This window comes from Herpailurus yagouaroundi, unplaced genomic scaffold (genome assembly GCF_014898765.1).
Source record: "Herpailurus yagouaroundi ecotype Mexico unplaced genomic scaffold, PumYag 29, whole genome shotgun sequence".
Lineage (NCBI taxonomy): Eukaryota > Metazoa > Chordata > Mammalia > Carnivora > Felidae > Herpailurus > Herpailurus yagouaroundi.
The window spans coordinates 4,200,009-4,218,791 of NW_024412377.1; the positions used below are offsets into that span (position 1 = coordinate 4,200,009).

General features: G+C 48.4%; 1 protein-coding gene across 1 annotated transcript in view; it reads right to left on the reverse strand.

Moving 5' to 3' along the window:
* Positions 1–18,775, reverse strand: part of NSUN2 (NOP2/Sun RNA methyltransferase 2) — a 28,485-nt gene extending 9,710 nt beyond the window's left edge. Inside the window, exons 1-12 of the mRNA XM_040493654.1 lie at positions 18,668–18,775; positions 18,393–18,550; positions 17,683–17,787; positions 12,222–12,327; positions 9,864–9,935; positions 8,567–8,651; positions 7,280–7,472; positions 5,260–5,334; positions 4,062–4,192; positions 1,894–1,967; positions 1,184–1,314; positions 478–574 (exon numbers count right to left, since the gene is read on the reverse strand). Coding sequence (XP_040349588.1) covers positions 478–574; positions 1,184–1,314; positions 1,894–1,967; positions 4,062–4,192; positions 5,260–5,334; positions 7,280–7,472; positions 8,567–8,651; positions 9,864–9,935; positions 12,222–12,327; positions 17,683–17,787; positions 18,393–18,550; positions 18,668–18,757 — 1,317 coding nt within the window. The 5' untranslated portion in view covers positions 18,758–18,775. The remainder of the gene's footprint in view (positions 1–477; positions 575–1,183; positions 1,315–1,893; positions 1,968–4,061; positions 4,193–5,259; positions 5,335–7,279; positions 7,473–8,566; positions 8,652–9,863; positions 9,936–12,221; positions 12,328–17,682; positions 17,788–18,392; positions 18,551–18,667) is intronic.
* Positions 18,776–18,783: the final 8 nt, after the last annotated feature.

Here is an 18,783-nt window from a genome sequence, read left to right on the forward strand (position 1 = left end):
GGGGACACTGCACCGCAGCCAGCTCGGGGGGCTAGCATTCTCAGGGGACACTGCACCGCAGCCAGCTCGGGGGGCTAGCATTCTCAGGGGACACTGCACCGCAGCCAGCTCGGGGGGCTCAGATTCTCAGGGGACACTGCACCGCAGCCAGCTCGGGGGGCTCGGATTCTCGGGGGACACAGCACCGCAGCCAGCTCAGGGGGCTCGCACTCTGAGCCACAGAGCAGTCATGGTGTCTTTTCGATCTGCATTTGAGATGCAGAAGGAGCGTATTCGCCCAACTCTGCCTCCTCCAGGGACCTATCCCTTTATGATGCTGCCGCTTTTCTGCAAAGTAAAAATTTAGATGAATCCCTGCCCCTGCCACACACACGCTCGTGGACAGCTGCTCTCCACACCCAAAATCTACCCCAGTGACCATGATCAGCGTCTGCCTTGAACACACGAAAAGAGCTCGTAATATGCTGTGTCACTTACCTTTGGTGGACGCTTATTCCATGGCATCGGAGACTTTTTCACCAATACTGCCACAAAGAACCCGCCGGTATTCTGATGATGTGGTAATATTCTAAGACTAAAAAAAAAAAAACACAGTGCAAACTTTTTAACTGAAAATACATTCTCTTAGGGGCACTTGGGCGGCTCAGTCGGTTGAGCGTCCGACTTCGGCTCAGGTCACGATCTCACAGTTTGTGAGTTCGAGCCCCACATCTGGCTCTGTGCTGACAGCTCAGAGCCTGAAGCCTGCTGCAGATTCTTTGTCTCCCTCTCTCTCTGCTCCTCCCCCACTCACACTCTGTCTCTCAAAGATGAATAAATGTTAAAAAAAAAATTAAAAAAAGAAAATACACTCTTCTAGTACTAAGACAAAAGCTGCAAAGGTGATCTGTGACAGAGAAGTCACGTCTCCCTGCAAATATTCACACTCCCCTCACATGTGGAACGGCCAGCGTGTAACGTGTAGAAAGTTCGTGCGGTTTGCGGAGCACAACCGTGTAAGTTCTTTCCGCTTCCGTTATTTATAAATGCTCAATGCCAGCAGCCAATAGGAAATGGGAACTTCTTTCTTGCTGGGAAGTTCACATGCCTGGGGTCAGCCACGGGCATAGCCCAGGCCTCACAGGAATGCCGGGGGCCCGAAGTCCCCACCTCCCCAAGCCTCTGAGAGCCCCCACAAACCCACCACCGCTCCAGATGCATCGCCTGTAACCGCTCCGGGTCCTTTGGTGGGAACATGGTGGGCCGGATCTGGGTGTGTCTGCCGTGAGGAACAGCCTCCCACTCTGAAAACCACTGTCCATCTTTTGTCATCACCTACGGACACGATGGCGGAAGTCTGCATTACCAGCACTGTCCAACGGTAAGAAATCACACGGTGCCAATGTAAATGGTGTCCACACGATAAATGGCGAGTCTCATTTCTCTCCGAAGCTGAGACTGTGTGTGCACGTAAAAATGCGATAATCTCGTGGTCCGTAAAACACGATGATCATTTTATAAAACAGCATTTTCCGTGTAGATTTTTTTTTTTAACAAGCCTCAGAGTGTTTCTGGTTTAAAACTGAAAAGTAAATCGTTTCATATTGGAAATGAAGCTTGAACCCCAGCCAATAATAAAAATAAAGCACAGCTACACTTCCAGGGATAAGAATAAATAGCTGATTTCTAACTGCAGAATAAAGACAGGGAAACTTTTCCACTGCCAGAGAAAAATACTTGTATCATCGTGTACCATTTGTCATTATATCTAGTTTTGAAGTTAATTCTACATCAAAACTGACCGCGTAACTAAAAGCAGCGTTTATGGAAGTCACCCAAATATGGACGCTCTCAAAGCGCCTGCTTGCTCAGCGGTACGTGCTCCCACAACCAGGCTCCTCCCAGAAACATCACCTTCCACTGTGTGATTCCAGGCATCCATTTCAGTCCCGGCAGCTCGGAAGACACGTCAGCGAGCTCCAAGGCACCTGGGGACCAAAAATAAAACCTTTTCACCTTATACCCAAAGAAGCCGGACGCACGAGATCACACACCGTGTGATTTATTTCTACAAAATGCCCAGGGAGGGCAATTCCATACACACAGCACCTCAGTGGGTCGGGGGTGCAGGCCGCACAGGCAGTGACCACACGCGGGCAGCTCTCCGTGGGGGGGGGCCCGGTGGGGGGGGGCAGGGGACCGAAACGGCCGGGGACCGGACCGCAGGGAGGACTATGCGCGTGTGAGGTCACTAGTCGTACCCTTACAACGGGGGACGCTGAGGCGTGTGCATCACAGCAAAACGGAGCTTCAGAAACGAGGCGGCGGCAGGGTCCTGCCCGTGTCCCAGGGGAGCCCACGGCAACCGTGCCCGCTCCACCCCCGGCTTCTAGACACACACACGCCAGTTAGAGGACACGGTCTTCGTGCCCTCGTGTCTAACACACACCCCAGAACCAGAAAGCAACATATAAAGGGAACTGTGAACATCTGTAAACATTCTGTGTCAGGCCCAAGCCAATTTCCTAAAAATGCCCAGCAAGGCATCGGTCCAGCTTTGAGGACATCGTGTCTAGGGTAACATTACAAGAGGTTGTAAGATGGGGCCATTCCGGGGATCCTTTCAAATAAACCTCCATCCACAGATCGTGGATACAGATTGGACAGCCTCACAGAAAGGGAACGTCCAACAAAGCTCCACGGAAGCTGTGAAAACGCACATGATCGTAAAAACGAAGCAAAAGAATCCTCAAGGCCGAGGTGGAACGGTACAAAACCCCCCACAAAAGCACGGCCCTGACTTCTACTACGCTATCTGAATATTCTTACTTTGTTAAAAGCAAACACCACATTCTAGTGCAGGTTTGAGGAAACCAAACATAACACACAAAATTCCAATCGAGAGGACTCCGAAGGGGTGAACAACTAAGGGCAGACCCCACGGCACGGGTCAACCAGGCACTGAGAACGAGGTAACTGGAAGCCTAGACAGTTGGCTTTCAGTCAGGTTTCAAGCTACTTCATACACGTGCATGTGGTAAGTTCGGAAGTGTCTTATTCTGGATCGTAGTTAGTTTGAAACTCCTCGTTATTTCCTTTAAGGACAAGATGACGGGAAAAGCTAACATTTCAGTAAAAGCTTACACAAAGGAAGAAATATTTTACGACAAAACGTTGTGAAAACTGGTTTAAAAACATTTTAGGCACCTGTCCAGTTTGTCCGTATCCAGCAGTGTGGTAAGACCTCACACCCGTTAGGACGCCTACCGCCACAGACACGGAAAGTTAACAAGGGCTGGTGAGGACGTGGAGAAGTCAGGATCTGTGCACCGTCGGCGGGAATGCCCTCCAAACTGAGCAGTGAATCATCATCATCCAGCAATTCCAGAAGACACTCACCAAGAAAACTGAAAGCAGGGTCCCGAGCTGCGTGTACAGCTGGGGTCACAGACGCACTATTCCCAACAGCTAAACCGAGGAAGCAACTCGCGTCCATGGACAGATGAATGGGGTCAACAAAATGTGGTGTAGGCCTGACGTGGGAGATGTTCAGCCTTGAAGGCTGAAGGAAGGCAATTCTGTCACCTGCTACAGCGTGGATGAACCCCGAGGACAGTGTGCTGGGTGAGCTACGCCAGTCACAGATACAGCATGATCCCACAGGGAGATCCCTAGCGATCCCTAGACAGACTCGAGACAGCAAACAGGAAAGTGGGGACTGGTTTCACGGGTCCATAATTCCAGTTTTGCAAGATCAAGAGCTCTGGAGACCGGCTACGCGACAACGTGTTCCTAATGCGACGGAAACGTAGGCTTTAAAACAGTTAAGGTGGTAAAACTCCAAGTTGCGAGTGTTTTACCACAACTACAATTCTTTCAAAAAAACCATCCTGGTAAGGACGGACATCGTCTTTCAAACTCGAGAGATAACGAAACATATGAAACAGACAATCCTCGAAATTCATTAACTACGACCCACCCGCCACATAAGCGTGTTTTTAAGTCAGGGCACCTCACCGTAGGGTTTAGAGTCTAATTTAGCAAACGCCCAGGGAAAGGTCCACGAGAATATAGACTCTTACCTTCACTTTTCTCCAGCAAAGACGCTATGACCGCCTCGTCTTCGATGGGGTTCAGCGAGCACGTGGAGTACACCATGCGACCGCCCTCCACCAGCTGCTCAGCACCGCGCGTGGCGATCCGCAGCTGTAAGCTAAGGGTGGACACCAGGTCACCCTGGGACCGAACGTGTCCGTGCGGCCCACAGAGCACAGGCACCTACCATACCACGTGTTCGTTACACACTGTCATGACAGACTTACGACAAATTACAAAACAACCCCGAGGAAAAGAACTCTTTAAGGCTGCAAATGAAGTTAGAGTAAACCCACAGGAGGTGGTTCGTGTTCACCAAATCAGCATGTGTCCGTATAAACAACACGTTTGCTATTCTGTTAGCCTTTCCCAACATGCCAACGAGCAAAGCATGAAGCTAATGACTGAAAGCAACATATTAGGGGAGTTTCACTGTGAAGAGGCCTCCGTACCTATGCAGATATGTGACTTTTCTTTCTACGAACAACTCATAACCCTTAGCACTTTCTAATCCTAATACCTACTTCACAAAAGCGATAAACTATTTAACAGAGAAACCATCTCCCGCCGGCATTATTTACGGTGAATACTCATTAGGACACTGCAGACCGCCCACAAGTCTACAATTACGAATGTGTAATTTTAATGTTAAAAGGAAAAAAGGACATAGTCCTGTAGACAATATAATCCAAACTGGTGTGGCTAACATCCCTACACACAGAAAAACCACTGAAAGGCGTTAGACATTACAGAAGTTATCTTTGACTTATGAGATGTTCTTTTTCCTTCTACTTTTAAGGATTTTTCCAAATTTTCTTTAAAGACAGTCAATAAATATTTGAGATCAAAATGTTAAGCAAAATAATTCAACACAAAAGAACAGAAAGCAGAGAGAAGATGAGTGAGACACTAAGTTAGGTTATTTTGTGGAAAACAGAGGTTTGAAATGTTACAGGAAATGGTCCCAAAAAGCATTTTAAACAAATGTGTACCTGAAATGCATATGGTCTTCAGTTTACTACTCCGAAAATGTTCCAAAAACAGCCGCTTCTGATACGTAAGCAAACTCTCTCAAAGATGGCCATTAATTGGCCCTTAGAGTCCGGTGAACTCAAGATCCGGGCACCGAGTTACGAAACTGGGCGATAACCCTTCCCGACCCTGCCTGTGGGACGCCGGACTCACCCGTGCAGCTGCAAGCTGTTCAAGGTCGTCCACTTTTTCCAAACATCAATGTTTTTTCTCATAGTGCCATCCCCACTGGAAAGGAAGGTATTTAAGAACTTACAGGTCTGTTCAGGTAGACGATTCGAATTTATCAATTATGTCCTATTCCAGCTAAATTACAAAACAGGTTATTGTTATTATAAACACCAACCAGAACAGCTAAACTCTCACAGACTACAATCAACTTTCTATTTCTGCTTTCGGGGCCACTCTAATTACATTAAACTTTTAAGTTATACTTGAATTTGCAATTAAGTAAGGAAATAACAGATTTGAACAGAAAACCTCATTCAAAACTTAAAGAGGTAAACATACGCTTCCGTGTGACAGAAATACTAGCAAAACTAGTTTTGAGACCAGGACATGGAACCGTGAATATACAGAAGACGTGTGGATCCTGTTACTTAACAATTCGGTGAATCAACAGTGGCATTTTAATCAGATTTACATGAATAACAACAAACTTACACTCACACGGATTTTCCACAGTGGATTCAATTAAGCCAATGGAACTTCTTTATCAAGAGCTTTCTGCGTAGCAGTTAAATATTTCTGATTTTCTACTTTTATTTAATGGAAATTACTTCTATGTTAATTTTACAATACAGACCTGATGAATTAATCTTTCTGTCCACATCTAACTTTATCTACCCATTTTTTCCCAGGATAATTCCTGGAGCTGCTGGCTTTCTGTGTAAAGTTGAATCTCCCTTGGACATCTAGGTATCTGTCTTGAGGGGAAGGGGCTGCGGGGAGAAAACATCCCGAGAGACCTAATGGCTTTCAAATGACATCCCTTGCCTGCACAGTGGTGGCTTCAAATTCTGCCGTAATGTTTAGAGATTTCCTCAGCTTCTGCCTCAGTGCTCAGGTTACCACATTCTCCTAAGATGACACGAGACAGGAATTCTAGGTTTCTTTTCTTTCTTTCTTTTTTCAATGTTTATTTATTATTAACAGACAGAGAGTGAACAGGGGAGGGGCAGAGAGAGAGGGAGACAAAGAATCCGAAGCAGGAGCCAGGCTCCATGCTGTCAGCACAGAGCCCGATGCGGGGCTCGAACTCAGAGACCGCAAGATCATGACCTGAGCCAAAGTTGGACGCTTAACTGACTGAGCCACCCAGGTGCCCCAAGGAATTCTAGGTGTCTGACCAGAAGAGCACAGGGATGGGAAAACACTGACCCAAAGGAAAATCAGACAACTGTGGCTCGTGACCCATATTAAATTTCCCTTCACAGGGGCATCCTTTCCGGGATTTGAAAGCGCACTCACACTCAGTATGCCCAACCACAGCTTTCACAACGAGCTCTGCCACAGGCAGGCAGTCTGCCGCGGTTTAAAGGAGAGAGTTTGAGATCGGCCATTGTACTCAAAACACTGTGTTCTGGGCCGACGGAGTTTTCCGGCAGACAAATCCACGTGTTCAGAGTCTTAAACACCTACGTCACTGCCTCTGGGAACTTAAAAGATGGCTTCAGTGTACAAACACAACTGTACACACGCAATTACAGTAAGTTTCTCCAAGGCGTCAACTCCTGAACTGCAGCGTGCCGAAGGACGTAAGACTTGCCATAAAAACCCAACCTGATGAGGTATGGCTCCTCAACGAACTGCTTTACATAGTCACCGCTCGTGCGAAGAGGAGTGACGGGGTCAAACAAATCATTCCTGACATCCACCACGGCGAGAGTCACTGCTGTCATTCTCTCGGGGAATTTAACTCTTGTGAAGACTGTACAACCGTCCCGCCTTGTACCTCCTTGTTTGGGACCCTATCTCTGCTGTGCTGTCCATCACTAAAACCGTAAGGATACGGTCCAGGGCCACAGAGTCTCTGTCCTCCTCCCAGCTGCCCCGAGAACGGCGCCTACAATTGTGTGTGTGTGCGCACGCGTGTCCAAGTTAATCTAGGCCACACCTCATGTGATCTCCTTAGTGGATTTCCGGCTTTCTGGCCTCGTAATAACACAAATACCTGCAAGGGACATCACACAGAATGCGATCATAGAAGAGAATCTCTTTCTTCCCGTTCACATCTATCGTGAGCCGAGGTATGCTGGACGCGTCGTGGTTCACCACCATGATGCAGGGGCTGCTCAGCCTTTTGGCCTGATGCACGAGCAGATAGCAACGCTTGTTGTCCACATCATTCGCAATGACAAACCCCTCTGAGAACATGAAATGATAGCGTCAGGCGAAATGTAGCACCCGCAGGATAATTTTCTACAATACTCAACCTCCTGGTTGGCCAGTGAGAAGAAGCAATCCACCAAAACGTAACACCCAAGCTTAAGATTTGCCAGAATTATCTGAGCAGTCCAAAACGGTGGCTCAGCGTAGATTTTTACAGTCACCTAGGATTCCCAAACCGCAAGATTTATTTTTCCGATTATTCAACAACTATTCATTTTGTACCAGTTATCATGCCAAAAGCATCTTTGCCATTATCTTCACTAACAACTAAAATGGAGGCTGAGGGGAGAGACAAAGCTGTAGAAAACAAAAGAATCACCCGACAAGTGTTCAAAATACTGCACCTGTATGCTGGGTCCCCACTCCAGACCCTGTGAATCGGAAGCCCTTTTAGCAAAGCGATCAGTCAGAGAAGAGAACGCCCAGGACAAAGCTAAGCAAGCAGGCCCACTAGAACAGAGCGGGAGCAGGGGGCTTGCACGAAAGGGGGAAGGCCGGGAGGGAGGGACATAAAACGGCACGAGAGTAGCGACAGCATTCTTCAGCCGCGGGGAAGGAGCCCCAGCAACGCTACAATGGCCTGAGCACTCCGAGGGCTCAGAACAGCCACGAGTCCGGGCCTGACACCCACGTGACGCGCGAGGGCTAACACTGTCACCTATGCCGCGGGGGGCGGGAAGCTCGGGCAGCTGATGGCGGCTCCTAACAGCTCTACAGCCTCTCGTGCGGCCGGGGAGTCATCACAAAACCCACCGAAACAAAAACCCAACGTGATAATGTTACCACCGGAAACTCAAACTGCAATCTACCTACTACTGAGTTAATGGAGAAACGCCACCTGCTTTCACAGAGGACACAGAATTCTCAAGTGAAGCCACCGTCCCACCCCCACATATGAGCACGGTGGCTTGGGAACTGGTCACAGCGGCGTGCAAAATGTTTCAGAGAAAGAAAGCCATCAGCTTGTCACAGGAGGCTTCAGGACCCCACCCACAAGTGACGTCACCACTCTACCTCACCTACCCCAGCACAGGAGCACACTGACCCTCTGGGGCAGCCCAGCGCGTACCTGGGAAAGGGACGTTCATGTCGGCGTGTAACATCTCAATGAGCTGTGTGGTCTTTGATCCGGGCGCTGCACACATATCTAAGATCTATGGAAAAGCAAGAAATGGCTGACGTCTTTAAGATATCAAATACTCTACACTCATTTTAAAACAATCTTATGAGTCATTCTAGTATTTTAATTCCTAAGATCTAAATACGTTTCTTTATAGAATGAATCTACAATGTGATATACTGAACCTCCGGGGATCACAGGCACGGAACGGCACTAGAAACCAGTGGGAGCAATAAATTCAGGGGTGAACGGACAAGGCCACAAAGTGCAAGCAGCGCTTCTGTTGACAGCCTGCTAAGGGACAGAACTATCCGGCCTCAAATCTCCGCCTGGCCCCTTCTGGCCCCGGGACCCTGAGCTAATTGCTTTGGTTTTCCTTTGCCTCCTTCCCCTCATCTGGAAAAACAGGACAGTGACAGCATCTACCCTCACAGGGACGTGCAGATAACAAAATGAATTAATCCACAAGAAGAGCGCAGAGCAGCGCTTGGCCTGTAACAAGTTCTCAGTACGTGCCCATTACGATCTTAAAGCTGATGGACTCAGTCAAGGCCACTGAAGATAAACAGTGCAGTAAGTAAATGAGGGAGCAAATCTTAAAACAGGAGAAAAGGGGGCGCCTGGGTGGCGCAGTCGGTTAAACGTCCGGCTTCAGCCAGGTCACGATCTCGCGGTCGGTGAGTTCGAGCCCCGCGTCAGGCTCTGGGCTGATGGCTCGGAGCCTGGAGCCTGTTTCCGATTCTGTGTCTCCCTCTCTCTCTGCCCCTCCCCCGTTCATGCTCTGTCTCTCTCTGTCCCAAAAATAAATAAAAACGTTGAAAAAAAAAATTTTAAAAAACAGGAGAAAAGTTATGGGTTGTAAATTTTAAATATGACATTGGGGCGCCTGGGTGGCGCAGTCGGTTAAGCCTCCGACTTCAGCCAGGTCACGATCTCGCAGTCCGTGAGTTCGAGCCCCGCGTCAGGCTCTGGGCTGATGGCTCAGAGCCTGGAGCCTGTTTCCGATTCTGTGTCTCCCTCTCTCTCTGCCCCTCCCCCGTTCATGCTCTGTCTCTCTCTGTCCCAAAAAAAATAAATAAACGTTGAAAAAAAAAAAAAAATTTAAATATGACAAAAACGCAAAAACAGAACCTGAAACAAAATACACAGCATTCTCTATCAAAAGTAAACGGGAAAAATCCAAAGATTATATGAAGAAAAAAAAAGCGTCAATAAACAAAGGCGCTTTCTATCTAATCCACAATACCTTATGGTGAGGGTGAGCATTAAGTAACAGCGGTGGAATCATGCTAACGGCTTCTTGACGACTGATATTTCCCTTAGAAAATTAAAAAAAAAAAATCAGAATGTTTAAAAAGGCAGAAAAATGTCAATATTGGGCATTATTTCATACGTAACAGAATAAGACCATTTATTCACCATACGTGAAACGAAACAGCTAATACTATCACACAGCACATGATATAATTAGGACGTATTTTCATACTAGTAGGTAAATGGTTACTATTTCAAGGCCAAAGAAGGACCGTTTATGGCAAAACTTACCATTAGGACATCAGAAAGGCAGGTGTAATACTCAATTTTATAAAGAATGAGGATTTAAGCTGACATGGTCCCAACGTGCCATCAAGAATGGAAGCTGGGGGTAGCAACTCTCAAAGGTGGACAATGGCCCTAAGGCACCGGCAGCAACAGAGAGAGCGATCCCTGCGAGCACAGGACAGAGAGCCACCCAGCAGGGCCTTCCCTCTCAGCTAAACCTGTACCTTCCATTTTAGTCCTCATCTGGTTTTAGGAACAGCCCGTGTCTGCTTTCTACTCCTGAGAACTGCCCCTCAAAAAGATGGACACACCGACCGGCGCTCCCATCTCCCCGCCTCGAAGATACACAGGATCTACCATTCTCACGACACCAAAGGTCCTCTAGGTCTTTGCTGGTGGCTCAGGGGACCTGTGACGACCCCTCCACATTTGGACAAACGTTCACGATGGAGTCCAGCACTCACCTCAATCACCACTCTATTTTAACAGCCTTAAGACTGAACGCCTCGAAGATAACAGTACTTTAAGAAGCGGTGAAACTTTGGCTGCCGGGAGACTTCAGCTCCATTACAACCTGGGTCTTCTGTACCGGAACAGCCATCCAGGCAGCCTTCACTTACCCCACACTTAGCATCTGTCTGAACCTGAATACAGACTCACATCCGAACCCAATCTTCTGGCCAGGAAGGGGTCTCTGAAGACGATCTGACTCCCCATTGACTCTCAAGACACGCGGACTCCTGGCTCCAGGTTATACGTACGATACTGATAAGCCTGCCCTGTCCTCATCCAAGTCTTCGTTCAAAGCATCTGAGTAGTATGGGGACACACAGTCCCCGACCAGACAGCCTGGCAGTCAGTCACTTCTTCCATACACATTTGGAAGCGGCTTGCGGGCAGCTTTGAATACCCCAGCACAATCTCACCCTACGGACTCCCGGCCCAAAATCCATACTGGGTCCCTACGGTCCGTATACGCCACCCACACTCGACACCCACCTCCCCACAAACCCTCTGCTCTGCTGACGTTCACCCGACATTCCACCTAGGTCGAAAGTAGAGCCAGAAGGTCCCTGCTTGTACCCACGCAAGGAAAGAGCCAAGAATGTGGCAGCACCTGTTTTTTTCCCTTACGGGGGTGGGGGGAAAGCCTGGCCAACACAAGCCTGGGCAGCGGGTTACCTCTGCGGACAGAGTGCCAGGGTGGCAGTTAAGAGCTGCAGGTGGAGCAGAGGTCAGGACTGGGCAAGGTGAAGAGCTTCTAGACTGATCACGGCTTCAAGGGGAGACACGTGGGAAGCACAGGGGTCCTGCCAGTGTTCCCAGAAGCTCAGAATGAACAAAATGAAACGTCATCTGGGGAAACACAGAGGGTTCCTTGGCTAGAGAAAGCAGACTAGAGGACAGGAAGGGGGAACCCTGGTTTCAAACAGGAGCGTAACGATTCCCAAAAACCAAGATGGAAGCAGCTCGTCTTACAACAGCCAAACCCAGGGGTGTCTGTTTAATCACGTGGGGCAGGAGGGGCACAGCTACTTTGGGAGAGGAGGTCTGATGCTGAGGGTGAGTCCACACACTGACCCACAATCGAGAGACTCGGGATGGCAAAGAGACAGGGCGAGGGCACGGTATCACACAGGAGAACCTGAGTCGTCAAATTCAGGTCCTGTTTTTGGGGCAAAGGTGGGGTACAGACAGGAGCAAGGAAGGAAGAGAGATGATACACCGAGAGCAGACCGACAGCTGTCTCCAGAAGGACACCTTACTGCGCGGAGGGCCGTGCTCCGTCCGCTTTGGTGGCGGCCAAAACCCCAGAGAGGCAGGAAGACAGGACGCCCAGCGGACAAGCGTCCCTGACGTCGTCCCTACGTTCCACTGGGACACGAGCCAAACCAGGGAGCAGCTGTGTGGATCACTGGAAACGACTGGCGACAAACACGCTTTTCCGTGTGCCCCATCTACCTCACCGCTCCCAGGAACGCGTGCGGAGAAAACACACCCGTGACAGTCACGTGCGGCTAAGGCTTTAAGGAAACCAACAGATGTAAAGAAATCTACTCACAGATTCAGTTTCGCTAACCAGGAACTGGTGAAACTTTTCCAACTGTGGAGACTTTCTCAAGATTTTTCGACTTAAGTTTGTGTGCCAGGCCAGTTCTTCTGGATACCTGACCAAACAAAAAGAAGGAAAAGCAAGCGTTTACGGCTTAAATCTATCAAAGTGCTCTCTTGACAACCCCTTGCTCACACAGATCCTGCAACCAGAGACACCCAATTCTGCTCGGTTCCTCACTTCGGTGGTCTTCGCAGGCCGCCAGCGAGCACGGCACGGGGCCCCCTAGGCCATAGGGAGCCCGGCTGTAACCTTATCATGGCCCAGGCAGGAAGAGCAGAGCTGACTGTTTTGAGAGAGACGTGTACAACATCACCATGGACCCACGATGACGAACGTGCAAGAGGAAATGACAAAGAGCTGCTCTGCTCTCCGCCGCTGATGTTAACGACGGTAGAGAGGCTGTCGGAAGAGACGTAACGAATTGAAGAAACGCACATCACACCGTCAAAGAATGCAGTCGAGGACCCATCAGAAGGCCTGGTGAACATGTAATTGCAATCTTTCCCGCTGTATCTCTCACCACGTCTAAAACAAAACAGCCCAATAACATACTCAACTGTCTTACACACCAGAAAACCTTAGCGCCACCGTGTTGACTAGCACGGCCAGGCTGTTATTTACACACACCCGAGAATGAAGAAACTTCTCCTGCCGTTTCCATACACGCGTTTAAACTTTCTGTGATGATGACATCGCTGATTAATAGGTCTCTTTTTTAACATTTATTTTTTAGCGCGCGCACGAGAGAGAGAGAGAGAGAGAGAGAGAGAGAGAGAGAGAGAGAGAGACACCGTGTGTGTGCATGCAATCGGGGGAGGGACAGAGAGAAGGAGATATAGAATCCAAAGCAGACTCCAGGCTCTGAGCTGTCAGCACAGGGCCCAACGTGGGGCTTGAACCCACGAACCGTGAGATCACGACCTGAGCCGCAGTCAGACGCTTAACCGACTGGGCCATCCAGGCGCCCCAGGACACAGACCTCTTCAAACGTGGCTCAGCCCTGATCACTGAGCTCCAGCGGCTCCGGGAGGCACACTGCTGTGACACAGAGCCTTGCTCCAAGGACCCAGGCTCAAGCTATGCACAACATGGTACTCGGTGGTCTCACTGCAGTCTTAGTACTTACAGCTCAGTCTCAAGGGAACAACCAGCTCAATTTAACAATGCAGGATGACAATATTTCCACGTGTCAGTTGCAGCTAAGGTGACGGCCATGAAAGTGAAATGAGAACACTGGCAAAACAATACATCTGACTCCCATGAAGCAGAGTGATTACTTGAAAGAAACTCAGGCCTTGAGATTTTAACACATGACCCAACTGTCAGATTATGGGACGTGTCTTGAGAAGTACTTTCCACCAGGTAATAGATTAAACTGGCTGAATCTCTCTGTGGCCACCCCCCAAGTGTCTCAGCACCTTGTCTCTATTTCCTATGCCTGCTTCCTTCTTCAGTATTTAACCTGCCTCAAAAATCTAAAACCAAAACACAATCATACTTACTCGGCAATTCAAGCGTTTAGTCTGAACACTTCCCTTTGGCCTCCTTGGAGGTGAAGCGCGGAACACATTCAAATGTGCCTTCCCCTGTAGGGTCTGCAAAAGCTGCTGTTTCAACGAACCTTCCCAAGACTGGAGAGCCAGACACTTCGTTTTGTATAATTCCTTGCAATCCTGAACTGCCTGCTATCAGAGACAGTGAATTTTGCAAGGGACTGCCGTAGCAAATCACCAACACATCATAAATTTGAATGCCACGTGCCATAATTATTCGTCAATAGCTGAATTTTCATTTTCTTTTTTTTTTAATTTTTTTTTTCAACGTTTATTTATTTTTGGGACAGAGAGAGACAGAGCATGAACGGGGGAGGGGCAGAGAGAGAGGGAAACACAGAATCAGAAACAGGCTCCAGGCTCTGAGCCATCAGCCCAGAGCCTGACGCGGGGCTCGAACTCCCGGACCGTGAGATCGTGACCTGGCTGAAGTCGGACGCTCAACCGACTGCGCCACCCAGGCGCCCCATGAATTTTCATTTTCAAATATAGGTCAACAGTCCAGATAGAGCCAGAGCAAACATTTCCTTATGTGCCTTTTAGACTGAATTTCCAATAGTTAAAAAACGTTAAGTTTACTAAGGTCAAAATTCTTCTCCAAGTGGTTAAGGTCGTGAAAGCTACTAATGTCACAAAAAAAAAATACGTAAGGGGCACCAGAGTGGCTCAGTCAGTTAAGCGTCTGACTTCGGCTCAGGTCATGATCTCACAGTTCATGGGTTCAAGCCCTGCATCCGGCTCTGTGCTGACAGCTTGGACCCTGGAGCTGCTTCGGATTCTCTGTCTCCCTCTCTCTCTGCAACCTCTCCTGCACACTATCAAAAACAAATAAAACCATTAAAAAAAAAAAAAAAAAAAAAACCTCTGTAGATTTTAACATCAAATAAAATATCTTTAAAGAACTAATTAGTTTTCAGTTAACGCAATTTGACTGTAACTCCTCAGTCTTTAAAGTCCTGTTTGGAAATTTGTTGTGTCTTCTGAGGATAAAGTAAAAGCACCACTGTCATCTTTATGCCTCGTGAATTCTTACAGGGGAAAAGTAACATTTACGAGAAGTCATCTTCAATCCAGACACTGAAAAGGACACAAACAGAATGACAATAAGGTGTATTCTCAACAACTGATCAAAAAGAGGCTTTTATAAAAATACTTTGGGATAATTCCTTACAGTTCTGAGTCTACAAAAAGGTAAAAAAGAAATCAGTCCGAGCTATGCGTCCTATACTTAATATTCCTTCAAGAAAAACATGGTTCCCTTGGGGTGCCTGGTGGTTCAGTTGGTCAAGTGTCCCGACTCTTGGGTTTCGGCTCAGGTCACGATCTCATGGTTTGTGAGTCCAAACCCTAAGTTGGGCTCTGCGCTGACAGTGTGGAGCCTGCTTGGGATTCTCTCCCTCCCTCTCTCTCTGACCCTCCTGTGTCTCTTTCTCTCTCAAATAAATTTGTTAATAAATCATTTAAAATATCATGGCTCCCCGGGGGCACCTGGGTGGCTCAGTTGGTCGGGCGTCCGACTTCAGCTCAGGTCATGATCTTGTGGTCCATGACTTCGAGCCCTGCATTGGGCTCTGTGCTGACAGCTCAGAGCCTGGAGCCTGCTTCCGACTCTGTGTCTCCCTCTCTCTGACCCTCCCCTGCTCACTCTGTCTCACTCTTTCTCTCAAAAATAAATAAACATTAAAAAAATTTTTTTAATAAAAAAAAATAAAAAATATCATGACTCCCCAAAACGCTTTCCTAAATTTAATTCTACCATGTACCAAAAAATTTAGGCTATTTTACGACTTATTTGTTTTTTGAACCATACAGAAAACCACCGGAAGTGTCTTCTTTGCTTGCTTGCTGAGAGATCTATGGGTAGCCTACACCTGACGAGTGACTGTGACTGAACGTTTGTACAGTACAACTTGTCATGTAGCCGTCACAGATCATGGAAAAGCTGACCATTAGGAACCCAAATAGGGCAGTATTTGAGTTGTTTACACCCTTTAGCTTGTGCTCAGATGAAAGTGGAGAATGACTGGTAGTTACTAGAGTCACTCCCGTTCATCCTTCAACCAAACAACCCACAGGGCCTTTCTCAGATGTTGGAGAACTGCCTTTTCAGGTACCCATCGCCGTTCTTCAACAATCAAGATGGAAAAGTGTCTGTCAAATGTTAAAAGGGCAGGGTGACTGGGGTGGCTCAGGACACGATCTCATGGTCTGTGAGTTCGAGCCTCCCATCGGGCTCTGTGCTGAGAGCTCAGAACCAGGGATCCTGTTTCGGATTCTGTGTCTCCCTCTCTGCTCCACTTCTGTTTGCGCTCTGTCTCTCAAAAATGAATACACATTAAAAAAAAATGTTAAAAGGGCTAATCAAACAAAATTTTAACTGTAGTTTCCAGTGAACGATAAAAATAGCAAGACTAATTCTCATAGATCTTTTGGAACCTGCAGAAGAGAAGTCCCACAATGACCCACCCAGAAGCACTTCTTCCCTTACAGGATGCACGCTTTTCAGCTCCTCCTACGGGCCAGACTTGCTCTTCCAAAAAACTACATTTCTAAATATATGGCTGAAGGAACAAATGTTTTCAGGTGATTATGTGAAGCAGTCAACACATGCAGAACTATCAGAAACGTACACAAACACAACCTTAAACCCACTTCTGAAAATATCAGATGGCCCCTGCTACAAACACCAGTAACATCAGTCCAATCTCCAAACCAAGGCACTGGGGGGAGTTAAGTCAGTAACCTGGTTACTAAGACAGCAGAGGAAGCTGGATTATGCGAAGGCGAGGTGACCTAGCAATGTCACAGGTACGGCAGTTGGAAAAACATTCCTTTTCTAATGACCTCAGTACAGGGGTCCATGCATCTAGTAACCACTCAAGTCATTTCCTGCGTAAGAACGTTTGAGCTTTTAAAATCTTCGTACAAAATCCATCATGGTATTTTTTTGGCTTAAAACCGTAGATTTATTTTCATATCCAAGAAGTGCATTCTCTAATGGTGTATCTGCTCTTGAGCTTGGCTGAATGCAGACTTAAACGTTTGGCCAGTCTGCATTCACTCCAACTGTGTGTGCTGCACACATCTGTGATATGGCCCCTGGAAAGCCCGTATGACCCCTGGAAGAGAAAATTCAGCTTTTTACAGCAATCATTTAAAATCATCGCTTTGGGAGGACTCACAATGCCTCAAAGTTGATAATCCGAAATGTGGAACTCTAACAATTCAATGACTTTTATGTTTACAGATTACCCTGGGCTTGGCGCCTCTGGAGTCTGTGCGTGAATACTCCAGGCGCCTTCCAAGACTTTTGGGACTGCCTTCACTTCACTGAGACCTGAACTAGGCCATGAGGAGCAAATAATCCACAGGATACTTCCAGGGCAAGTAAAGAAAGGGTCAGCACGGAGGGCAGGAGTCCCCACCAGCGCTGGACACGGTGGAAATCCACAATCAGCTGGACTGGTCCGTGGCGACCCTGGTCAGGTGGACTGTATCCTTCTGCTGAAGGTAGAAACCACACAGCAGCAGTTCTGACATGAGAAAACAAGGGGTGCAGGTGAAAATAGGTAGAAGTGTCCATCATGGAAGGACAGAGGCTGATGCACTTGGAAAAATTAACTGAACTGAATGACTCCGAGACAGCTGCAAATCACGCGTGAAAAGCTATATACTCCAGTATAAAGTAACACAGATAAAAAGTACCGCGTAAAAAGAACACAAGGGTGTCTATAAAGTACATTCAGATTCTCACACGCTCCTAACAAACATGTTGCCCAGAAAACACGCTGCCAAACGACAAAGACTAAAATCCCAAAGAAACATCCAACGGGATGAAGACTTGTTTTACCTACCAACTCAGGGGCTGGGGAACTTCAACTTTCTGACCGTCCACCTCCAGGTCCTCCAGTTCCTTGAAATACTTGTTCTTTAAGCAATGGAGAATCTCTTTTGCATGGCTATTTAAAAAAAAAAAAAAAAGTAAGTTTCAAACCCATCGGAAAGACTACTATGAATGAATCTAAGATGACGAGTGTTTTATTTAAAACAAAAACCATCTTAGCGCCGAACGAAGACATTCTTGCATCCTGCCCTTTTCCTCTTCCTTCAGAGTTTAAACAATCCGCGCTGCTCCTTGGCTAACCGATAAGCTAAAGGGACGACTACCTGCATTCCTTCCCTCCTAAACATTCCCACAGGTTCTCATTTGCTTGCAACTCCTCGCGGAAAGACGCAACGGACAGAGACGCGGAGTTTCACAGGAACTCTGGAACGCCACTAACGTTCACGTGTTGCAAAGGGGGAGGCGTCCTCAGCTCACGAATCCCTCTTGGATCGCACTTTCACGTCTGATCCCAGCCTCCCACCTTGCAACACCTCCTCGGCCTGTTCCGTCCGACCCTCGTGCTCCCTCCTCCGTGCTATGTTTGCAGACCCTCGGGTCCACAGCGCCGACGAGCAGCAGCTCTCCAGCACCGCAGCACTTATCGGGGTGACGGGGGCGCCCGCGTCTCTAGCCAGCCCCAACTCCCCCGGCACAGGAAGGCTGGGCGCGGCCCCTTACCTCTTGTAGCCAGTAATTCGTAGGGTGGCGGGGAGGGGCTCCCTGAGCGCTTCCATGAACTGGTCCCACTCTCCCTCGGGCACGATCTTGAGCTCCTGGTAGTAGTGCTCGAAGAGCTTGTTCTCCTTGACGATCTCGGGGTACCCGCCTTCCCAGCCCTGAGGAACGAAAGAGGGGTCTACCCAGGGCCGGAGGAGCCGCCCCGCGCCGTCCCGCAGGCCTCGGGGGCCCGGCGGCGGACGGGGGACCCGGCCCGCCCTCGCCCCGACTCCTACCGCCTCACGGCGCTTCCCGCCGCCCTCGGCGCCGTCCTCCGCTCCCTGCGGCCGCTGCTGGAGCCGCCGGCCCCGCGCCCGCCGCCCCATGGCCCACGCGGCCGCGCACGCCGATT